This window comes from Pituophis catenifer, unplaced genomic scaffold, assembly GCF_029215685.1.
Source record: "Pituophis catenifer annectens isolate HBS135680 unplaced genomic scaffold, rPitCat1.0.hap2 SCAF_3, whole genome shotgun sequence".
Classification (NCBI taxonomy): domain Eukaryota; kingdom Metazoa; phylum Chordata; class Lepidosauria; order Squamata; family Colubridae; genus Pituophis; species Pituophis catenifer.
In genome coordinates, this window is record NW_027256883.1 from 214,222,837 (window position 1) to 214,245,815 (window position 22,979).

Genomic DNA, 22,979 nt, shown 5'->3' on the forward strand with positions numbered 1-22,979 from the left:
ACAAAAAAAAAAAAAACCCCAACCCTCCAGAGAGCTAAACTAAATTGGCAAAAGCTGAAGCTTAATCCCAGTTTGATTTTCCCCACAGGGGAAGATATGGAAGAAGAAGAAGAAGAAAGTTAGTAGTAGTGAGGTGGAAACCGGAGCAGGCCGATTTCACCGGTGTAAACAGTGCCTTCGCTGTGCCCGAGACCCTTGAATGGCGTCTGGGGCACTACCTGATTCGTAATAGTGGGGAAACGGTCGAGAGGAAACGTGATCCTGCAGGAATACATTGGTCGGGAAACGGCTCCGAAGGAGAAGAAGTCTCAGTTTGCAGAGGTGGGAATCGCCGACGCCGGAAGTCGTGGGTGGGGGAAGAGGAGAGGAGAGAAAAGGGAATTTCTCGCCGCACGGACCGAGGGAGACACAAAACTGCAGTGTGGTGAGTTGGGCCCTCGTCTGGAACAGGCCTCGACTTCCAGCTCCTCCGGAGATACGTGGAGAGCAAGGCTGAGGAAACTCCTGTGAGGTTCCTGATTACCAACAACGTAGAAAGGAAAGGAAAAAAAAAATAAAAGAGAATACCTGAAATTCTATTCACTGCAACCTACTTTCCCTGTCCAGGACTGGGGCGTACACAGTTCCAATCCTCCCCTCGAGCTTTTTTTTTTTCCTTCTTTTTTTTTTTTTTACTGGAAAGACAATGAAGCCGAGCACGTCGGACATCCCCCCGATTCCACGTGCCCGGAGAAGCTCTGCTTTCGTCCCAGCGCTCTTTTCTCACTGGAATGCTTGGTGGAAACGTGGCAAAGTGGTGGCACCCAAGCCCGGGGAGAAGACCGAGGGCAAGGGATGCAGCGCCCCGAAGCCGAGCGAGGGCCCGGTTCCCGAGGACGGCTCCTGGGGCGGCAGAGTGGCGAGGAGGGACTGGGCCTCTCCCTGGGAATAACCCATCACCAGCCCCCCCGAGGAGACTGGGGGGTTGCAGGAAGGGAGGTTCAAGGGCAGGAAGCCCAGGAGGTGGGAAAAATCCATGTTAGCAGCACAGAGGGCTTCCGAAAGGAGAGCTGGGCTCTTGGAGAGCAAAGTCTCCTCCAGGCTGGTGGGCTGAGGCGGGGAAGAGGAGGAGGAAGGCTCGCCGGCGATCAGCGAAAGGCCTCCGGGCAGCTCGGCCAGGCAGCTGTCCATCTCTGCTTTGGGGATTTTGTCGGGGAAGTATGAGGTAGATCCAAGCTGGTACTTCGGGGGAGGCTGGGGAGGGGAGGAGGGTTCCAGAGGGTAGCTCATCCCCATCGGGAGAGGGTTGGGGACTAACGAAGGGGGCATCCCTGAGCCGGGCATGGCCGGGACGTGCGCCCCGTACATGCCCATGGGGAGCATGCCAGGGAAGCCCTTGCCGCTCATCACCTCCCTGGAGGCCATGCACAAGACGGGGCTGAGCTCCTCCTTCACGGCCACGGCCGAGCTGCAGCTGAGCAGGCCCAGCATGTCCACGGGTTCCGCCTTGATCTTGAGCAGCTCCTGCGAGTGGCTCTTCTTCATGTGCCTGGTCAGGTGGTCCTTCCGGCCGAACCGCTGGGCGCAGTACTGGCACAGGAAGTCCTTCCGCCCCGTGTGCACCACCAGGTGGCGCCGTACATCCTTGCGGGTGTAGAAGCGGCGGTCGCAGTGGTCGCAGGGGTGCTTCTTCTCCTTGGCGCTGCCCGAGGGCCTGCGCGAGTGGGCCTTGAGGTGCTCCAGCAGCGCCTGGGTGCTCTCGAACATCTGCAGGCAGACTTTGCAGCTCAGGTCGCCGCTGGCCGCCGCGTGCATGGCCAGGTGGCGCCGGTAGCCCAGCTTGGTGTTGTAGTTCTTGCCGCACTCGGGGCAGTGGAGAGCTTCTTTGTTGGGGTCGTGGGTCTGGAGGTGGTTGCGCAGGTGGTCCTTCCGGTGGAACATTTTCTCACAGTACATGCATTGGTGGGGCTTCTGGGCAGAGTGGGTGGCCAGGTGCCTATTCCGGGGGGGGAGGGGGGGGGAAGAAAAGAGAATATTTTGAGAGTGGAGTGGAGGAGAATAAGAAGGGGAGGGTGGGATAAAGTTAAATAAGCTAAGAAGAGGATTGTTATAATAGTAGGTATATTAGGTATTAATATTAAGAATAGACAAAAATATTAAATAGGGCTGTAAATCTTGTTACTGAACAAATTATTTGTGCCCAGACGACACACAGTTTAATGAAAGATGAAATGTCTGTATTAAAATAAAATTTAAAAAAATTATAATAAAAAAAAGAAGGGGAGGGGGGAGGAAGAGGTTGGAGGAGGAGGAGGGGGAGGAAAAGGAGGAGGAAGAAGAGGAGGAAGTTTGAGGGGTCCTGTCTGAAATGGAACAAGGTCTCCTGCCAGAGCAGGGAGCTGGATAGAAGACCTCCAAGATCCCTTCCAGCTCTATTCTAAATGAAAAAGAGGAGGAGGAGGAAAAGGAGAAAGAAGAGGAGGAGGAGGAAAAGGAGAAAGAAGAGGAGGAGGAAGAGGACTGAGGGGTCCTTAATGATCTCTTAGCTTGGCTGTTTTCTTACAGACATTTCATGACCCAACTAGGTAACATCATCAGTGCTAGAAGGGAGTGGGGTTTGATCTCTCACATAATCTAGAGCTGATGTTGTTATCTAGTTGGGTCATGAAATGTCTACCGATACAAGAAATCAACCATGCTCAGACAGCACCAAGGATCCCACAAAAAGAAACAAAGATTGCAACTGTTTATTGCTCTGCTCCTAACCATACACATCATTCATTCATTCATTCATTCATTCATTCTTTCCTTCCTTCCTTCCTTCCTTCCTTCCTTCCTTCCTTCCTTCCTTCATTCATTCATTCATTCATTCATTCATTTTCTATACCCGCCGAACTCAACCAAAGCCAGATTCACTTAATAACCGGGTTACAAACTAATCAGCTGCAGTGATTCACTTAACAACCGAGGCAAGGAAAGTTGTAAAATGGGGCAAAATTCCCTTAACAAAACGTCTCGCTTAACCACAGAAATTTTGGGCTCCATTATATGGTTGTAACTCAAGGACGTATCTGTATAACAGAAGTGTCCAACCTTGCCAATTGAAGACCTGGCTGGCTGAGGAACTCCACGAGTCTTAAAAGTTGACAACAGGGGAGACCCCTGCTCCAGAATCCCCCAAAGTATGAGTACCAAATGCTGCCACCAGCCAAACCAAAACAGGCAAGCTCTAACCGACTAAAGGCAGTCCTCCATTTATGACTGGCTGCTTGGAAGCTGTTCAAAGTTACAACGGACTTCCCACCTATTTACAACCTGGTGGTGAAGCTCCGATATCACTTTCCCTCGTGGTCAAAGGTGACTTGCATTTGGGGTGCTCAGCAGCCCACGCGGTCACGTGACTGCAATTTTAAGATACTTTTGCGGGAAACCGGCATTTATTTCCGCTTTCTGGCCAAAAACCAGTCCCTATGGAACAGTGGATTTGCTTAAGGACTGCGGCATCTGCTCAGTGATCACAACGTTCACTTAACGACTGCTGCAAAAAAAAAAAAAAAAAGCCATAAAATCAGGTCCAGTCACATGGTGACCTGCTTTACAACCATCGTGACTTACAATCTTAATTGTGGGGCTCAATTACGGTCATAACTTAGGGACCACCTGTGGTTATTAAAAAAATATAACTTTTTATTTTTATTTTATTTTAATCCACCTGGAAGCTGACTCGGGGCAGCTTAGCCTACCTGCCAATATAGGTGGGCATTAATTTACAACCACAACTGAGTCCAAAAACTCTGTTGTTAAGTGAGACATTGGTTAAGTGAGTATTGCCTCATTTTAAGACCCTTCTTACTGCAGTTGGTAAGTGAATCATTGCGGTTGATACGTTGGTAAGACGGCTGGTAAGTGAGTCTGGCTCCCCCATTTACTTGGCTTGTCAAAAAAGGGATCACGTGACCCCAGAGACACTGCGACCGTCATAAATATGAGCCAATTGCCAAGCGTCTGAATTTTGATCCCGTGATCATGGGGATGTCACAAAGGTCGTAAGTGTGCAAAAAACACTCCTCAGTTCCTTTTTTCAGTGCCATTGTAACTGGTCACTAAACGAACGGTTGTAAGTCGAGGACTACCTGTATACCCCCATTAGGGCATTTGCTCAATGGCACTACGTTCGCTTAACAACCGCTGCACAAACAACCAAGGTCATAAGGTTGGGCCCAGTCACATTGTGACCCTGTTACGACCGTAACTGCAGGATTCAATTACAGTTGTAACTCGAGGACTGCCTAGAGTCATAAAATAATTATGTATTCTTTCAGTTATTAATTTTTTGTATTCCAGCCATCTCCCCTGCAAGCTGACTCTGGGCAGCTCAGCCTACCTGCCAATATTCACTCCCCACCTCAAAGCAGGTGAGGATTTGAACCCAGGGCCCGGCCGGTCCGAAGCTCCCCAGCCATGGCAAGGGCCTTACCTGTAGAGCTTGTACTTGGAGGCGAAGGCCTTGCCGCAGTGCAGCTGAGGGCAGCCGTACGGTCTCGCTTCCGGGCTGGCTCTCAACTTCTCCACGCCAGGGAAGGCTGCTTGGGACAGCTCATACTGGCAGTTCCCTGGGCACTCGCTCTCTCGGGCTTTGGGTCTGGCCACTAGTTTCCAGCCCACCTCCTCCTCCTCCTCCTCTTCCTGCTTGACATCTTGAATCCAATTGGGAACACTGGTGAAGAACGCTGTCATGGCAGGCCTGACATCAGAGGAGGGCCACACCGAGGAGAAGGGCTGCCCATGGGCATCTCACTGGTCCAGTTGCATCCACCAAGACTTTGCATTAAAAAAAATAAAATAAATCTCAGTAGAGATCCTGCAAGGAGCAAAGGGGGAGAAAAAAATGACGTACAATCTACACAGGGGTACCCATCTTATACAGGCAGTCCTCGACTCATGGCCATGAGCCCAAACATTTCCATTGCTAAGCGAGACGGTTGTTAAGGGAGTGTTGGCACATTACCATAGTTGTTAAATGAATCAATGCAGCTGTTAATAGCAATAGGTCGCCTCACAGTGCTTTCCAGCCCCCTCTAAGCGATTTACAGAGTCCCCGGGGGGGCATATGCCCCCCCCCAACAATTGGGGTCCTCATTTTACCCACCTCGGAAAGATGGAAGGCTGAGTCAACCTTAAGCCTGGTGAGATTTGAACTGCCAAATTGCAGGCACCTGGCAGTCAGCAGAAGTTGCCTGCAGTACTGCACTCTAACCACTGCGCCACCATGGCTCATAACTTAGTAACCCGGTTGTTAAGTGAATTTTACTTTATGAACCGCGGTGGCGCAGTGGTTAGAATGTTGGGCTCAGTTGGGGTCGTAAGTCGAGGACTTCCTGTACTTAGCTTCTTGCAACAGGACATGCGCTCTTCTGTTGTCTGAATACAGTCGCATCTGCTCTACTTTAAAAGAACAGCCAAAATCTCTAAAATATACTCAGACATTTCAAAAACTGCAGTACAGGTAGTCCTCAACTTACGACGACAATTGAGCCCCAAATTTACGTTGCCAAGTGAGGAATTTGTTAGGTGAGTCTTGCCCCATTTTACACCTTTTCTCGCCACATTTGTTAAGCGATTCACTGCAGTTGTTAAATTAGTAACACTGCCGTTAAGGGAATCTGGCTTCCCGATTTAAGGTCGCAAAAGGGGATCACATGACCCCGGGACACTGCAACCGTCGTAAATGCGAGTCAGCCTCCAAGCATCCGAAGGTAAATCTCATGACCATGGGGATGCTGCAACGGTCGTAAGTGTGAAAAGTGGTCATAACTCATTTTTTTTCAGCATCATCGCAACTTCAAACGGTCACTTAGCGAACTGTTGTAAGTTGAGGACTACCTGTACTTATTGAAAGGAAGGGGACTGGCTCAACTTTATTCTAATTCATAGCTAGGCACGCAGGTGGTACACACACACAGAAACCCGCAATGTTTGTGTACCTGCTTAGGAATTTGGTGAGCAAATATGCCAGGTTTCCATTCAGCTGCACCCGGTCCAAGTAAGTCAAACACGACAAGGTCACATAACCTCAAAGAGGTGAGCCCTGAGCTCCAGTAATTTTCCTCATAGCTTCCGTTATCCCCGAACGGGAGGGGTACTCCCCTCATTTAAAAGGGGGTAAATGTATATAGAGGTAGTCCTCGACTTACGACCCTAACTGAGCCCAAAAATTCTGTTGCTAAGCGAGACATTTGTTAAGTGAGCTTTGCCCCCAATTTACCACCTTTCTTGCCAGGGTTGTTAAGTGAATCGTTAAGTTAATGGCTTTACAATTGTAAAGTGACTCTGGCTTCCCCACTGGCGTTGCCTGTCAGGAGGTCGCAAAAGGGGATCACGTGACCACGACCGTCATAACTACAAGTCAGTTGCTGAGCGTCTGAATTTTGCTCACGTGATCATGTCACAAAGGTCGTAACTGTGAAAAATGGTCCTAGGTCACTGTTTTCCCGTGCCGTTGTAACTTTGAAGAGTTGTAATTCAAGGACTATCTGTACTATCCCTTCTGCAGATTTGTTAAGTTTTGTTTACGTGACATAATCCATGACAAACTAGCCAACTGTGTGTTGGGTGAACCCCCCAGGAACCTGAGCTGAGCATCCTACGATCCAATTTACTCTAGAGTAAAGCACGTGGAATGAATGAAAAAGGCCAACTGAATCGTGAAAGGAATTAATCTCAACCGGTATTCTGTCTCTCATAAAATCTCCTTTGCGGCAAACACGTTTCCTTTGTGGAAACGTTTGTGGGCACTTGTGCATCTGTAGCTAATTTTCATCATTCGGCTACCTGCCACATACAAAAGGTAACAGAAGCACAGGAGAAGTCTTTAGGTCAGGAAACAGGAACGCCAAGATGTCATAGGGGGAGAGAGAAAGTATTAGATTCCTACATAGCCATTTTTGGGGGGAAGAAGTTAAATGTCCTGTTTCTGTTAGAAGAGAATATTTGTAGCTCAGGGTTGAACTGTGGGGTCCTTGGCGCTCTCTGAACTTGGTGCTTTTCTTGCAGACGTTTCATGACCCAATTGGGCAACATCTTCAGTGTTAGGAGGGAGGGAGGTTTGTAGAGAGGGAGAGGAGGAGGACTGTGGGGGGGGGGGTCTTTGCTGCTCTCTGAGCTTATTTGTTTTCTCGTAGATGCTTCACGATCCAACTCGGTAACACCATCAGTGCCAGAAGGGTATGGAGTTTGCGGGGGGAGGAGGACTGTGGGGTTCTTGAGGCTCTCTGAGCTGGGTTGTATTTTTGCAGAGTGTTTATGACCCAAATAGGGAACATCTTCAGTGCTGGAAAGGGAACAGAACAGGGAGCAAATCCCACTCCCTTGTAGTACTGATGTTACCTAGTTGGGTCATGTAATTTCAAGGAAACCACCAAGCTCAGAGAGCACCAAGGGCTCCACAGCAGCCATCCTCTTCCTTCTCCTCCTCCTCTCCACACTCCCACCTCACTTCTAGCATTGATGGTGTTCCCTAGTTGGGTTATGAAGCTTCCGTAACAAAACCACCAAGCCCCACAGTCCCATTTCTCTTCTTCTTTTGTGGCAGCAAAACCAAATGAACGGGTGCCATTGACCTCAAGAGACCAAGCAAGGCGTTTGCCCCAATCAAGAGGAAGAGAAGAGGCCTTCCTGATGCTGCTGGATGCAACCTGAAGCATCCAGGCCCTGAGATGTGCCCTCCATCCAGGGCAGCTTTCCTCAACCTTGGCCACTGTGGACTCCAACTCCCATAATTCCCCAACCGGCATGCTTTAAGATGGGTGGACTTCAACTCCCATAATTCCCCAGCCGGCATGCTTTAAGATGGGTGGACTTCAACTCCCATAATTCCCCAGCCGGCATGCTTTAAGATGGGTGGACTCCAACTCCCATAATTCCCCAGCCAGCATGCTTTAAGATGGGTGGACTCCAACTCCCATAATCCCCCAGCCGGCATGCTTTAAGATGGGTGGACTTCATCTCCCATAATTCCCCACCTAGTCTGCTTTAAGATGGGTGGACTTCAACTCCCATAATTCCCCACCCAGCATGCTTTAAGATGGGTGGACTCCAACTCCCATAATTCCCCAGCCATTAAGATGGGTGGACTTCAACTACCATAATCCCCCAGCCAGCATGATTTAAGATGGCTGGATCCCAACTCCCATAATCCCCCACCCAGCCTGCTTTATGGGTGGACTTCCACTCCCATAATCCCCCAGCCATCATGCTTTAAAATGGGTGGACTCCAACTCCCATAATCCCTTAGCCAGCATGCTTGAAGACGGGTGGACTCCAACTCCCATAATCCCCCAGCCAGCCTGCTTTATGGCTGGACTCCAACTCCCATAACCCCCCAGCCAGAATGCTTTAAAATGGGTGGACTCCAACTCCTATAATCCCCCAGCCAGGATGCTTTTAACATGGCTGGACTTCAATTCCCAGAATCCCGCAGGCGGCATGCTTTGAGACGGAGGTGGGCTTCTCCCGCTCTGGGAATTCTGGGAATTGAAGTTCCAGCATCCTGGAGAGGTTGAGGGAGAGAGAGAGAGAGAGACGGGTCCAGGCCAAAGTAAAACGACCCCAACAGGAAATTAAAAATAATCCAAAGACCCTTCATGACCCTCTTCATAGTTTTTGGTTCACCCCCCCCCCATTGGCCTTAGAAAGGCGGGAGCCGCCGCCGCCCCCCCCCCAATTCGCGGGCACCCAAAATGTCCCGCCGAGCCGTTCACGCAGCGCGCATGCGTACTTGAGCGCGTATCCTTCTCTCTCTCCCCCCCCCCCCCCCGGCCGCTTTCCCGCTTCGTTTCCGAGCTCACCGCTGCCGCCGCCGCCGTGGCTCCCCTCCTGGCGCCTCGAGAGCCCGGAGGGAAGGGAGGAAAGCCCGAAGGTTGCCGTAGGAGCCGGGGGCGAGGCAGAGGCCCCATGGCGGGGTGGAGCCACAGGGAGGGAAGGAGGCGACCAGGCCTCTGGGCCAGCAAAGCCTCGGCTTTTCCCTCAGGCGGGCTGGCTCGCGCCGCCGCTCAAGGCCTCCATGGCGCCACTTCCGGCCCGGACCGGAAGTCACCCCGTCCTGCCCTCCCTGACGCGCGGGGAGGGGGCGGGGCCGGGCGAGGCGGTTGCTATGGAGACGGCCCAAGAGGCCTAAGTAGGCCTCGGGCCTCTTCTGTGGGCCAAGGCGGCGATGGCGCTTGAAACGGTCGTCGGCGTCCTCCTGCTCTGCTTGGCCCTCCCGAGCCTGGGATGCGCAGACGACGATGGCTGGGACCCGTCCGGATACCTGCTTTACTGCCCCTGCATGGGTGAGGCCCGGTTCAGCCGCTTCGCTCCCTTCGGGGCTGCCGTTCCCGGGGCTCCGCCAGCGGCATGGAGCGGGTGGGGGATTTGCCCCGGCTCCCCTCGCCTTGCCCGCCAGCCCTGCACCGCCGGCCTCAGACGGGATGCCTTCTTTTGGGGCTGGACTACAACTCCCATCATCCCTGGGAGTCCTGGCAAGGGGGGGGTCAAGCCAGTATTTAGTGCATGGGTGGGGAACCATGGGCCTTTTACGACTTGTGGACTACAACTCCCATCATCCCTGGGAGTCCTGCTGGCAAGGGAGGGTGGGTAAGCCAGTGTTTAGTGCAGGGGTGGGGAACCATAGGCCTTTTATGACTTGTGGACTACAACTCCCATCATCCCTGGGAGCCCTGTTGGCAAGGGAAAGCTGTTAAGCCAATCTTTAGTGCATGGGTCATTTACGACTTGTGGACTACGACTCCCATCATCCCTGGGAGTCCTGCTGGCAAGGGAGGGCCGTTAAGCCAGACTTTAATGCATGGGTGGGGAACCATGGGCCTTTTACGACTTGTGGACTACAACTCCCATCATCCCTGGGAGTCCTGCTGGCAAGGGGGGTGGTTAAGACAGACTTTAGTGCAGGGCTGGGGAACCATGGGCCTTTTATGACCTGGGGCTCAGGAATTCTGGGAGTTGAAGTCCACAGGTCATAAAAGGCCCATGGTTCCCCACCCCTGCTTTAGGGTGAAAGAGACCCCAGAGAAGGGTCGGGTTCCTTGTGGTCTTCTGTAGCTCCGTTTGTTTGTATTTTATTTAATTTGGTGAAAGAATGGAATATGTGGGGCTGCCCCTCTTGTGGACTATGGGGGCTCCTTTCCCCACTTTCCCACAGAGAAAGGCTTTCCTTATGGATTGATTTGTTAAATTTATTTGCTGCCTATCTCACCCCGAGGCTGCTCTAGGCGGCTTTTTTATTTACACGTAGTCCTCCACTTACAACAGTTCACTTAATGACCATTCAAAATAACAACCGCACCGAAAAAAAGTGACTTATGACTCTTTGTCACATGACCGTTGCAGCATCCGCATGGTCAGGTGATCAGAATTCAAATGCTTGGAAACTGGCTCAGTTTATGACGGTTGCAGTGTTCCTGGGATGATGTGATTATCTTTTGTGACCTGACAGGCAGAGCACTCGCTTAACAACGTGTTACTAACTAAATAACTGCAGTGATTCACTTAAGAACTCAGGCAAGAAAGGTTCTGAAATGGGGCAAAACTCATTTAATAACCGTCTCACTTAGCAGCAGAAATGTTGGGCTCCATTGCGGCCGTAAATCGAGGATTACCTGTATCTGTAATTTCAGCCTCAAAGTTGGACTCGAAATGAGGAAGCTCTTCATAAAAGCCTGTCTAGACTTAATGCTGCCCTTTTCTTGTCCAGCGAGTAAGAAACGGTCCTTTATGTTCTGTTCCAAGGGAGATTTGGGAATCAAGCAGATCACTTCCTCGGGTCTTTGGCGTTCGCTAAGACAATGAATCGGACATTAGCTGTGCCTCCGTGGATTGAGTACCGGCATCACAGACCGCCCTACACGAATGTATGTTATGTTATTAAATTTATATGTTGCCCATCTCATTGCAAAGTGACTCAATTGGATTGGTTCAGAGCTTTTTATTTTTATTTATTTTTTATTTTATTTTATTTTGAATTTGTATACCGCCCTTCTCCCTGAGGACTCAGGGCGGTGAACAGCCAAGTAAAAACATCAAGTACAAATATTAAAATACAGTTAAAATATATATATATATAAATTTGGCCCCATTAATTAAAAACAAGAAACAAAACACTTAAAAAATTAGGCCAGCCCGGCTTGCTGGAAAAGGAAGGTTTTAAGGGCACGGCGGAAGGCACTGAGGTCTTGGATATATTTTGATATATTATTTATTTATATATTATATATATATATATATATATATATATATATATTATATATTATATATTATTTATGCTTTCTACATGGGGCTCCCCTTGAGGAGCACCCGGAGGCTCCAACTGGTCCAGAATGCGGCCGCGCGGGTGGTGATGTGACCCCCCCTCCTGCGCGAGCTGCACTGGCTCCCAGTGGTCTTCCGGGTGCGCTTCAAGGTTCTGGTTACCACCTTTAGAGCGCTCCATGGCTCAGGACCAGGGTACTTACGAGACCGCCTTCTGCCACCAGTAGCCTCTCACCGACCAGTTCGCTCCCACAGAGAGGGGCTCCTCAGGGTGCCGTCGGCCAAACAATGTCGACTGTCGGCCCCCAGGGGGAGAGCCTTCTCTGTGGGGGCACCCGCCATCTGGAACGAGCTCCCCCCGGAGATACGGAGGATCTTACGCACCTTCCGCCGCATCCTAAAAACATTTTTATTCCAACAGGCTGGTCTGGCCTAACTCTCCCTTTTAAATTGGGTTTTAAATGTTTTATATAAATTGGATGTTTTAAATTTGTTTCTTGAGCCCAAATTATTTAATCTATTTTTAATAGCTTTTAACTTTTGTATGTTTTTTGTATTTTTATCTTGGCTGTTCACCACCCTGAGTCCTCCGGGAGTAGGGCGGTATACAAATATGATAAAATAAATAAATAAATAAATAAATAAATAAATAAATTTGATTTTTATCCCACCTTAATTATTCCTCCTATTTTCTTCGCAACAACCACCCTGTGAGATGAGTTGGGCTGAGAGAGTGACTGGTCCATCACCCAACTGGCTTTCACGCCTAAGGCGGGACTACAACTCACCGTCTCCTAGTGATTGGTCCAAAGTCACACAGTGGGCTTTTGTGCCTACGGCGGGATAAGAACTCAGGGTCTCCTGTTGATTGACCCAAAGTCACCCAGCCGGCTTTCGAGCCTAAAGTGGGACTACAACTCCCTGTCTCCTGGTGATTGGCCCAAAATCACCCACTTTGCTTTTGTGCCTAATGTGAGACTAGAATTCACCATCTCCTAGTGATTGGCAGAAAGTCACCCAGCTGGCTTTCGTGCCCAAGGCAGGACTACAACTCCCTGTCTCCTGATGACTGGCCCAAAGTCACCCACTCAGCTTTTGTACCTAAGGCAGGACTAGAACTCCCGGACTCCTGGTTCCCAGCTCAGCACCCGAAGTGGCTGTGATCTACCTGTGAAGTGCATTGCAAGCTTCCTTTTTTTAAAGACCCACTACTCATTTCAAGACTGTATCCAACCTGCCCATTTGTCCTCCAAATAGCAAGTGGCCGGTTTTTTTATTTAACCATGATGTGTATTTGCTATTGTTAAGTAATTGTTTTATTTTTTATTTTTTATTGAAATGTTTTACAGAAAAAGAAAAGATTTCCCCCCCAATATTCCCCCCACCCTTTTTTCTCCCCACATCCCCCCCTCCCCCCCCCCCCCAGACTTCCCAGAGCAAAATACAAGGTATTTCAGTTAACAATCATAAGCTAAATTAACCTATCTATCCTTAGACTACTAAATCCCCCCCTGAAACCTTAACTCCACTATGGATAACATACTTAACATTCATTCATAAGCTATTTGATATTTTCTTGTCTGATACCTATTTTGAATATAATCAATCCATCTTCTCCATTCCGATACGTATCTTTCTTGTGTATAGTCCTTCAAATACGCTGAAATTTTCGCCATTTCTGCTAAATTCGTTACTTTCAGTGTCCACTCAATAGTAGGCAAAGAGTCCTTCTTCCAATATTGAGCTACCAGCAGCCTAGCTGCTGATATTAAGTTCAAGATCAGTTTAGTCTCTAATACTGTACAGTCCGTCGTTATACCCAATAGAAACAATTGAGGAGTAAATTTCAACCTTTTTTTCCGAATATTCTGCATCACCCACCAAATTTTTATCCAAAATGCCCTGATTTTCTTACAAGTCCACCATATATGATAATAAGTTGCATCATCACATTCACATCTCCCACATTTAGCTTGCAGCTATTGTTAAGTAATTATGTCTTCAGTCTATTTGTGTAAATGTGGGTTCCTTTTTATTGCAGCTACATGTTCCCTACCAAGAATACTTCAAGCTGGCCCCCCTGCTAGAATACCACCGCGTCATTAGCTTGGAGGAGTTTATGGAAAAGCTGGCACCCACCCACTGGCCGCCTGGCAAGAGAGTGGCCTATTGCTTCGAAGCGGCAGCTCAGAGAAGCCCTGACAAAAAGACCTGCCCTATGAAGGTAGGAAGATCTGGGAGAATTCAAGAACTTTTCTACTTAGAAACAAAGATAAAGACAGGTAATCCTCGATTTACGATCACAATTTAGCCCAAAATTCCAAGTGAGATGCTTGTTGATTGAGTTTTGCCCCTTTTTTACAACTTTCCTTGCCACTGTTGTTAAGTGAATCACTGCAGTTGATAAGTAAGTAACCCGGTTGTTAAGTGAATCTGGCTTCCCCCTTGACTTTGCTTGTCGGAAGGTCGCAGAAGGGGATCACATGACCACGGGACATTGCGACTGTCATAAATACGAGTCTGAATTTTGATCACGTGACCCTGGGGATGCTGCAAACGTAACGGTGGAAAAGGGTCACGAGTCCCTTTTTTTCAGTGCGGTTGTAACTTCGGTCACTAAATGAACTGTTGTAAGTTGAGGACTACCTGTAATTCTTAATTTTTCCCATTCCGTTGGCCATTGTGTTCCAAACCATATGGGTGGTCCTCGATGTACGACCACAGTCGAGCCCAAAATTTCCTAAACGAGGCAGTTGTTGAGCGAGCCGTGCCCCAGATTACGACCTTTACTGCCGCAGTTGTTAAGTGAATCATGCAGTTGTTAAGTGAATCTGGCTTCTCCTATTGATTTCACTGGTTAGAAGCCGGCTGGGAAAGTTATAAAGCAGTGTTTCTCAACCTTGGAAGCTTGAAGATGGGTGGACTTCAACTCCCAGAATCCCCCAGCCAGCGCTGCTGGCTGGGGGATTCTGGGAGTTGAAGTCCACCCATCTTCAAGCTTCCAAGGTTGGGAAACACTGTTATAGATGATGATCACATGATCACAGGATGCTGCAACTGTCACAAGTACATGCCAGTTGCCAAGCTCCTGAGCATAGGGATGCTACAATGCTTGTAAGTGTGAGAACTTGTACTCAATGAATGGTTGTAAGTTAAGGACTATCATATGTGCTTTGTGAATTATTTCTGCCACTTCTCTCCTCGCCCCCCTCCATATTTCTATTCTGAGTTTAGCTATCCCGTTGGTACAGGTAGTCCTCGACTTACAACGGTTCCATTTGGTGACCGTTCAAAGTTACAACAGCACTGGAAAAAAAGTGACTGAGTACCATTTTTCACCCTTGCAACCGCTGCAGAATCCCCACAGTTTGTGTGATCCCAATTCAACCGCTTGGCAACTGACTCAACGTTTATGACGGTCGCAGTGTCCCCAGGGTTATGTGACTTCGGACCACACTCTTTCCCTCAGCCCGACCCACCTCACAGGGTTGTTGTGGGGAAAATAGGAGGAGGAAGCCGTGTTGGATCTGTTCGCTGCTGTTGTGCCTCCGTTACCTGAGCCTGTGTCATCGGCAGGAGAGGACTCCGAGAGTGAAGGGGAGGAGTTGGCAAGGCCTCCCTCTCCAGGACCCTCCTCTCTGGCAATGCCTTCGGTGTCCGCCAAAGGGCAAGAGATAGGGCCGGGGCCAAGCACGTCCATGCAGCCACAGGTGGACAGTGATGAGAGTAATGAGTCTTGGCTGGATCCACGCCTGCGTCGCAGAGATAAGCGCGCGCAACAGAAGAAAAGGCGTGCCCGAGATTAGGCTGAGTCACTGGACCACACCCCACAGGGTATAAAAGGGAGCGTGGTGGCCAGTCAAACCTTGTGATGAACAAAGCTGAAAGCTTCCACGACATTCTGCATTGCCGGACTTTTGGCTATAGACTTTGCTGGATTATCTCTGGACTTGATTGACTCCGTAATTATTGAGCTGTTTCTTTTGATGTACCAGAAGTGGGGAGAAGTTATCTCTCCTCTTCGTAAGTAATAAACTCTTGGCAGGCAGCCACTAGGTTGTTGCCAAGTTCCGTTATCATAAGGAAAAGGATTTTGCCGGCTGGTTTGGTCTCTAACTCTTGAACGTCTGTTGGTGTGTGTGCGTGTGGTTGGGGACAGAACAGCTGCCTTGAGTTATTTGTAAAATAATAAAGGTGGGATGCGAAGAAATAAATAAACTGGTTAAAATAAAGCTCTATTGCCACCTTATACAGAGACTCCTCGACTTACAACAGTTTGTTTAGTGACGGTTCAAAGATACAATAGCACTGAAGAATATGATTTACGACTGTTCTTCACAGTTACGACCTTTGCAGCATCCCCATGATCACATGCTCAAAACACAGATGCTCGGCAACTGGTTCCTATTTATGACGGACGGTGGCAGTGTCCCAAGATCAGGCAATCCCTTTTTGCAAAATTCTCACAAGCAAAAGTCAGTGGAGAAGCCAGATTCACTTAACAACCGGGTTACTTACTGAACAACTGCCGTGATTCGTTTAACAATTGTGGCAAGAGAGGTCGTAAAACGGGTCAGAGCTCATTTAACCAATGTCTCGCTTAGCAGCAGAAGTTTTGGGCTCAATTGTGGTCGTAAATCGAGGACTACTTGTATGGATTTTCAGGAACGGTCCTGCCTTCCTTTTTCAACCTCCACTTGTTTCTTTTTGCAGGACGGGAATCCCTTTGGGCCTTTCTGGGATCAATTTGCAGTGGAGTTTGATATGTCGGAGATATTCGGAGGCCTCTCCTTCAGCGCCTTTTACAAAGACAAATGGAACCAAAGGTAGCAAAGTTGGAAATTGCTCACAGGGCAGGACAATCACATTTAAGTGAGATTAGAGAGGGGCAAATCCTGCCTTCTCCCCCCCCCACCCCCTGAATAAATAAAATATAGCAATTTTTAAACAATGAGGTACCTTAATGCAACATTATGTGATCACTGAGGCTAGGAGAAGAAAGGCCAGGTTTAACTAGGATTCTTATTGATTTCAACTAAAAAGTAAGCCGTAAAAAAAGCAGAATCGTTTTTAGGATGTTGATTGTTTGCAAAGTTTTCAGCTCCTGATCAAATCACAAGGAAGTTTCTCTTTAACGGTGGTGTCTTAACAGTGTCCTTTATTTATTTATTTATTTGTTTCCTACATTTATTATTTTTAAAATAACTCAATGCAGAGAACACATCCAACATAATTTCCTCCTCCTATAAGTCTAGAATTATTACTAAAATGTTTATTAGATGATATTTCATATTGTCTCGCCTTGTCCCGCCTTCTCTTTTAGTGAAAAGGTATAAAGCTTTCTTAATCCTTTGTTCTTGGCTCTCTTGGCCAGGAGCCCTTTCCCTTGGAGTACTCCAATAAAAAGCAATCAGAAAACCTGCACCTTGTGTCTGGCGTCCATCATTGGCTTCGGCGCCAGGCTCAGACCCGAATTGGGGACAACATCTGGAGATAAACTGTTTCAATTCCCCCCACCCACCCTTGGGATGGCACTAGAGGGCATTGCCTGCCAAAACAATTAGACACAAAGACATTTTTTCCCCCTGTGTCATCACTCTTCTGAACACTTAATTCTCACACTATTTTTTTATGTCTAAGTATGTCTAACCATGTTGTATGGTTGTATTATCATCATCATCATCATCCTTCTCTTCTACCCCCTCTTATTGGTATCCTTATGATTATTATTACTCTGGTGCTTTGCATGTACACTGGGGAACAATTTCCTTGTGTGTCCAATCACGGCCAATAAAGTATTCTATATATATATTAAAGGTAAACAGATTTCCCTGCTTCAGAGATCTCTCGTCCACTTGATTCAGACTTTCGATCAGGCTGGCAGGTCTTTTTTCCTTTGGTCACCAAGAGAAAGGACGAATAATTACATTTTTCTTTCTCCTCTGTTTTCTCCTAGGTTTCCACCCTCTGAGCATCCCATTCTCGCCCTCCCGGGTGCCCCGGCGCAGTTTCCTGTCCTGGAAGAGAACCGGCCCCTGCAGCGTTACGTGGTTTGGTCCGATGAGATGGTGGAGAAAGGAGAGTTCTATATTAAGTCACTCCTGATCAGACCCTACGTGGGAATTCATCTGCGGGTGGGCTCAGACTGGGTACGTACCTGATACAGAGGTTTGGTTCCCTCCCCACGATTGTGTTGGTCTTTGGCTGCCACACCAATTTCAAAGCCAAAAGATTGAATCAATAAGAAAGAGGCCGGACAGCTGCTTGTCCGGAATAGTATATAGTATAGGGCAGTGATACCTTTTCCAGACCGAGTGCCCAAAGCAGGCACGGGCCCGAACCCCCAAAATGCAATGCCTGCCCCCCACAGCAGAGACCATGTGCGGAGGTTTAGCTGTGCTCTCAGGATCCCCCGAGTGGTGCAAATGGCTGTGGACCCTTCTTGGAACTGTTGAAAGGACTGTGTTGTAGACAGAAGTTAGCTGGTGTTGTATCCCTACCCCGCTGTTGAGGGAGGACTGTTCAGTTTGGACACAGGAGCCTCTTTGACCCCTCTTCCAAACCAGCGGTCCCCTCTCTCCAAAATGTGGACTTTGCTGTCTCCAAAAGAGGGGCCTGTGTCTTTGAAATGCAGATGGACTGCTGAATTTAGCCCTGATGGAATGGAAGTATAAATCCTTCCGTTCCCCACCATCCAGGGCAGAGCTGAAGAAGCTTCTTGGATGAGAAGCGAAACTTCTTCAAAGGAAAAACCAGCAAGTCCAGTTGCCTCTTTTTTTTTTTTTTTTATTGGAAAAGTTTTACAAATACATATTTTCCCATTTCCGCCCCCCTCCCTCCCTAACCCTCCCTAACCCTCCCCTCCTCCCATGACTTCCCCAAGGTGAAATCCAAATCCAAATCATATGTTATCATACTTTACCGCCCTTCTATTCTCCCCACTGTATACTATACATTTCTACATGACATTGAACTATTCTACCCCCTATATACTATACATTTCTACACAACATTCAACTAAAAGCTATCTGGTACTTCCTAGTTTGGTATTTATTCTGCACATAATCTATCCATTTCTTCCACTCCCGTGCATAAGTCTCTTGAGTCCGGTCTTTTAAGTATGCTGATATCTTCGCCATTTCTGCAAAACTGGCCACCTTCAAAGTCCATTCTTCAACAGTAGGCAAAACATCCCTTTTCCAATATTGACCAATCAGTAACCTAGCTGCTGTCACAATATACAATATCAATTTTGTTTCACCCATTGAAAAGCCCTTAACTATGCCCAATAAAAACAATTGAGGAGAAAATTGGAGTTTTTTCTTCAAAACATTTTGCATAACCCACCAAATTTTTATCCAGAAAGCCTTCACTTTCTTGCAAGTCCACCATATATGATAGTCCAGTTGCCTCTTGAAAAAAAGCACCTTTGGGACAGTCGTAAGGGACTTTTATTCTGTGCCGTCGCTAAACGAGGTTAAGTCGCGCAACTACGAAATCATGGATCCCCGAAGCTCATCCCATCGATACGAAGACTATCAGCCAGCACTGACTGTTTTTTTTTTTTCCCCCTTCTTTTTGCCTCCTGTTAGAAAAACGCCTGCAATCTGCTGAAGGAGGGCACGGCAGGGTCGCATCTGATGGCGTCACCACAATGCGTGGGCTACAATCGCAACACTGCCGCCCCCCTGACCATGGATATGTGTTTGCCGGATCTGAAAGAGATCAAGCGTGCCCTGGAACTCTGGGTGGAGAAGGTGGAGGCCCAAACCGTGTATGTGGCCACCGACTCGGAGCCCTACACCAAAGAGATACAGCAGCTTTTCGAAGGAAAGGTAATCTCCACCGCCGATCGAAGAAAATTCTGCCTCTCTCTGCCAGTGTTGACAGTGGTGTGCAGGCGGTCCTCGATTTACGACCACAATTGAGCCCAGAGTTTTATGTGGCTAAGGGAGACATTTGTTAAGGGAGTTTTGCCCCATTTTACGACCTTTCTTGCCACCGTCGTTAAGTGGATCATTGCAGATGTTCAGTGAATCTGGCTTCCCCTTCGTCAGAAGGTCACGTGACCCCTGGACACCGCCACCGTCATAAATATGAGTCAGTTGTGAAGCATCCAAATGTAAATCATGGGACCGTGGGGAACGCTGCAACGATCATAAGTGTGAATAATGGTCATAAATCACTTGTTTTAGTGACCATTGGGACGGTCACTAAACAAACCGTTGTAAGTTGAGGTCTACCTGCACAGCTAAGAGCAAAACTCAGCATTTGGAGGCCGGATCATGCCCCAAAATTTAATTGTAATTTAATTTAGATACAGCCCAGTTCCTGACAGTGTACATAACAACATTAAAAATAATACAATAATTATAAAAGAATTAAAAAGTAAGAACCAATGGCAAATCCAGCAACCTCAGCCACACATCATCTAGCCCATTTTGGGGCAAAATAATTGGAAAAATGACTAAGTAAAACTCCAATAGAAAAAAAAAATCACATTTGATATTGGGGAGCCAAATAGTTACGCAAGTTAAAAAATAGTTTGGCTGTAGGAAAATGAATATTATGTCATCCTATGCAGCATCAGGGATCAGCAGATGGAGATGGCTGATGTCAGGCATCTTGTCTCTGCGGTGATAAGCACCTCCATACCTCACATTTGTGGTTTATTTGTGGTCCTTTATTTCCAAGAAAAATGGTTAATGGTTCAGGCTAGAAACTAGGAGACAGCGAGTTCTAGTTCCACTTTTGGCACGAAACCCCGCTGGGTGACTTTGCACCAATCACCAGGAGATGGTGAGTTCTAGTTCCACCTTATGCATGAAAGCCGGCTGGGTAACTTTGGGCCAATCACCAGGAAATGGTGACTTCTAGTCCTGCCTTAGCCATGAAAAGCAGCTGGGTGACTTTGGGCTAATCACCAGGAGATGGTGAGTTCTAGTCTTGCCTTAGGCATGAAAGCCAAGTGGGTGACTTTGGACCAATCACCAGGAGAGGGTGAGTTCTAGTCCCGCCTTAGGCATGAAAACCGGCTGGGTGACTTTGGGCCATTCACCAGGAGATGGTGAGTTCTAGTTCCACCTTATGCATGAAAGCCGGCTGGGTGACTTTGGGCCATTCACCAGGAGATGGTGAGTTCTAGTCCTGCCTTAGGCATGAAAACCGGCTGGGTGACTTTGGGCCATTCACCAGGAGATGGTGAGTTCTAGTCCCACCTTATGCATGAAAGCCAACTGGGTGACTTTGGACCAATCACCAGGACATGGTGAGTTCTAGTCCCGCCTTAGGCATGAAAGCCGGCTGGGTGACTTTGGGCCATTCACCAGGAGATGGTGAGTTCTAGTCCCGCCTTAGGCATGAAAGCCAGCTGGGTGACTTTGGGCCAATCACCAGGAGATGGTGAGTTCTAGTTCCGCCTTAGGTATGAAAGGCAACTGGGTGACTGGGCCAGTCACTCACTCTCAGCTCAGCCTACCTCACAAGGTTGTTGTGGTTCAAATGAGAGGAGGAAATTGTCTTAGATCTATTGACCAACAAGTTATTTATAAAAAGTAAGAAAGGAGGGATGTAAATAAAATAAAATAAATAAGGCATTGTGGATGTTTTCTCATCGCAGGTAAAAGTGGTCCATTTGCAACCCGAAGTGGCCCAGATAGATCTGTATATCCTCGGCCAGTCCGACCATTTTATCGGCAACTGCGTTTCTTCCTTCACCGCCTTCGTGAAACGGGAGAGGGACGTGCACCGGAGGCCGTCTTCCTTTTTTGGCATGGACTACCCCCCTAAGCTGCGGGATGAATTATAACCCACGGAGGACGATGGGCTTCGGGTCTCGGGACCAGCATCCTGGTGCTGTTTTGTTTTTTTTAAAAATAGTCTGACCTGGGAGAACAGAGCAACTCCTTGGAAAATCCCTTTCCCCCCCCCCCCCCCCCCCCGCTGTGGTTGAATCAAGGAATTCTCTGAATACATTTGACTTTTTTCCTTCCCTTTTCGCAGCCTTCTTACCTCAGAATGAATGTCTGAACTGGTGCTCCTTTAGCGCACAAGTATTTTATGCCGGCAGTGTCAGTAAAAATCACAAAAAAAGTGTTCTGGAGCTCAGCAGTGGCAAACAAGACGATTTAATTCACCGTTGTAACTGATTAACATTTGGCAGGTTTTCATTTACCTTTTTCCAGAAAGAATTTAATCGCCATCCCTTCCGCTTGGACTACGAAAACTAAATCTGAATTTGCCGGGATCTGTAATGTAATTTTGTATCTTCAGAACTAGTTAGCATTGAAGCCTCTAATGTGAAGCGGGCTGCCAAACATATATATATATATTTTTTAAAACATGGTTCGGAATAAAAATGAGGTATTTTTGAAGGGTTTTGTATTTTTACAGAAATCACAGTCTAAAAGCTGAAATAAAATAGTCTTTTCTAAAATAAAACATTCTCATTGTTTACTTTTGCTATAGATGCACCAACCCAGGTTTTCAGAGTTCTGAATACAGGTAGTCCTCGACTTATGACCACAATTGAGCCCAGAATTTCTGTTGCTAAGTGGAACACTGAGTTTTGCCCCACTTTACGACTTTACTTGCCACAGATGTTAAGTGGATCTCGGCAGTCGTTAAGTCAGTAACACGGTTGTTAAGTGAATCTGGCTTCCCTCCTTGACTTTGCTTGTCAGGAGGTCGCAAAAGGGGATCGTGTGACCCCAGGATTTTGCAACCGTCGTAAATATGAGTCAGTTGCCAAGAGTCTGAATTTTGAACACGTGACGTGTGATGGTGATACTGAAAAAGGGTCATGTCACTTTTTTCAGCGACGTAACTTTGAACTGTCACTAAACGAACTGTTGCAAGTCAAGGACTATCTGTATCTTGTTGGAGAAGACTCCTGAGAATATTGTGGACAGCTAATGAATGGATCATCAAACAAACCAATTCGGAGTCCACACTCGCACAAATCACTCTAATTATTCTATTTTTTTTTAATTGAGCTTTATTGAGTTTTAACAAACGATTCTTATTCAACTCTTGTGCATGACTGTAACCATTTACATATAATCACACTTGTGTTCTCCTATACTCAATATAATTTTACTAAATCTACTATCTGTTATTTCCTTTTTTTTTCTATTTTCGATCCAATTATACCATTTCTCCAATATTACGTAAAAATCCGAATCCATCAGTCCTTTCAATTCAAGTGTCATTTTGTCCATCTCGGCTCAACCCAATATTTTTCTAATTATTAAATCTTCAGAGGGTATATTTGAGCTTCTCCAACATTGCGCAAATGTCAATCTTGCCCCCGTTGCCATATGTAGAATAATACAGTATATGTTGTTGTTTTTTTCATATTTCCTTCTCATTATTCCTAGAAGAAACAGTTCTGGTGTATATTTTATCTGGAAGCCTGTTACTTCCTGTATCAAACTGTATTTTCATCCAATATTTTTTCGTTTTGGAACATAACCATGTATGAAAAAAGGTGCCTTGTTTTTGTCCACATTTCCAACAATTGGGGTTTAAATTTGGATAAATTTTTGCCAGTCTAGAAGGTGCCAAATACCAATGGTAAAACATTGTATATTGATTTTCTTTGTATTTTGCCGATCTGGTTAGTTTATAGTTTTTGTTCCAAATTATTTATTCTATTTCTATTCTAATTCAAGTGCAGGATGTGAAGGCCCAGCTCC

The 22,979-nt window shown here is 47.2% G+C and overlaps 2 protein-coding genes across 2 annotated transcripts; one reads left to right on the forward strand and one right to left on the reverse strand.

The window, feature by feature from the left end:
- Positions 1 to 8,962, reverse strand: PLAGL2 (PLAG1 like zinc finger 2). Its single transcript, XM_070940282.1, has 3 exons — positions 8,826 to 8,962; positions 4,457 to 4,840; positions 1 to 1,975 (listed from the first exon to the last, which is right to left on the reverse strand). The coding sequence occupies exons 2-3, from the start codon at positions 4,714 to 4,716 to the stop codon at positions 763 to 765; spliced, it is 1,473 nt and encodes a 490-aa protein (XP_070796383.1). The 5' UTR covers positions 4,717 to 4,840; positions 8,826 to 8,962; the 3' UTR covers positions 1 to 762.
- Positions 8,963 to 9,162: 200 nt separating this feature from the next.
- Positions 9,163 to 21,723, forward strand: POFUT1 (protein O-fucosyltransferase 1). Its single transcript, XM_070940283.1, has 7 exons — positions 9,163 to 9,308; positions 10,765 to 10,886; positions 13,325 to 13,507; positions 15,997 to 16,109; positions 17,240 to 17,432; positions 18,876 to 19,118; positions 20,903 to 21,723. Exons 1-7 carry the CDS (start codon positions 9,191 to 9,193, stop codon positions 21,089 to 21,091), a joined length of 1,161 nt encoding a protein of 386 aa, XP_070796384.1. The 5' UTR covers positions 9,163 to 9,190; the 3' UTR covers positions 21,092 to 21,723.
- The last annotated feature ends 1,256 nt before the right edge of the window (positions 21,724 to 22,979 follow it).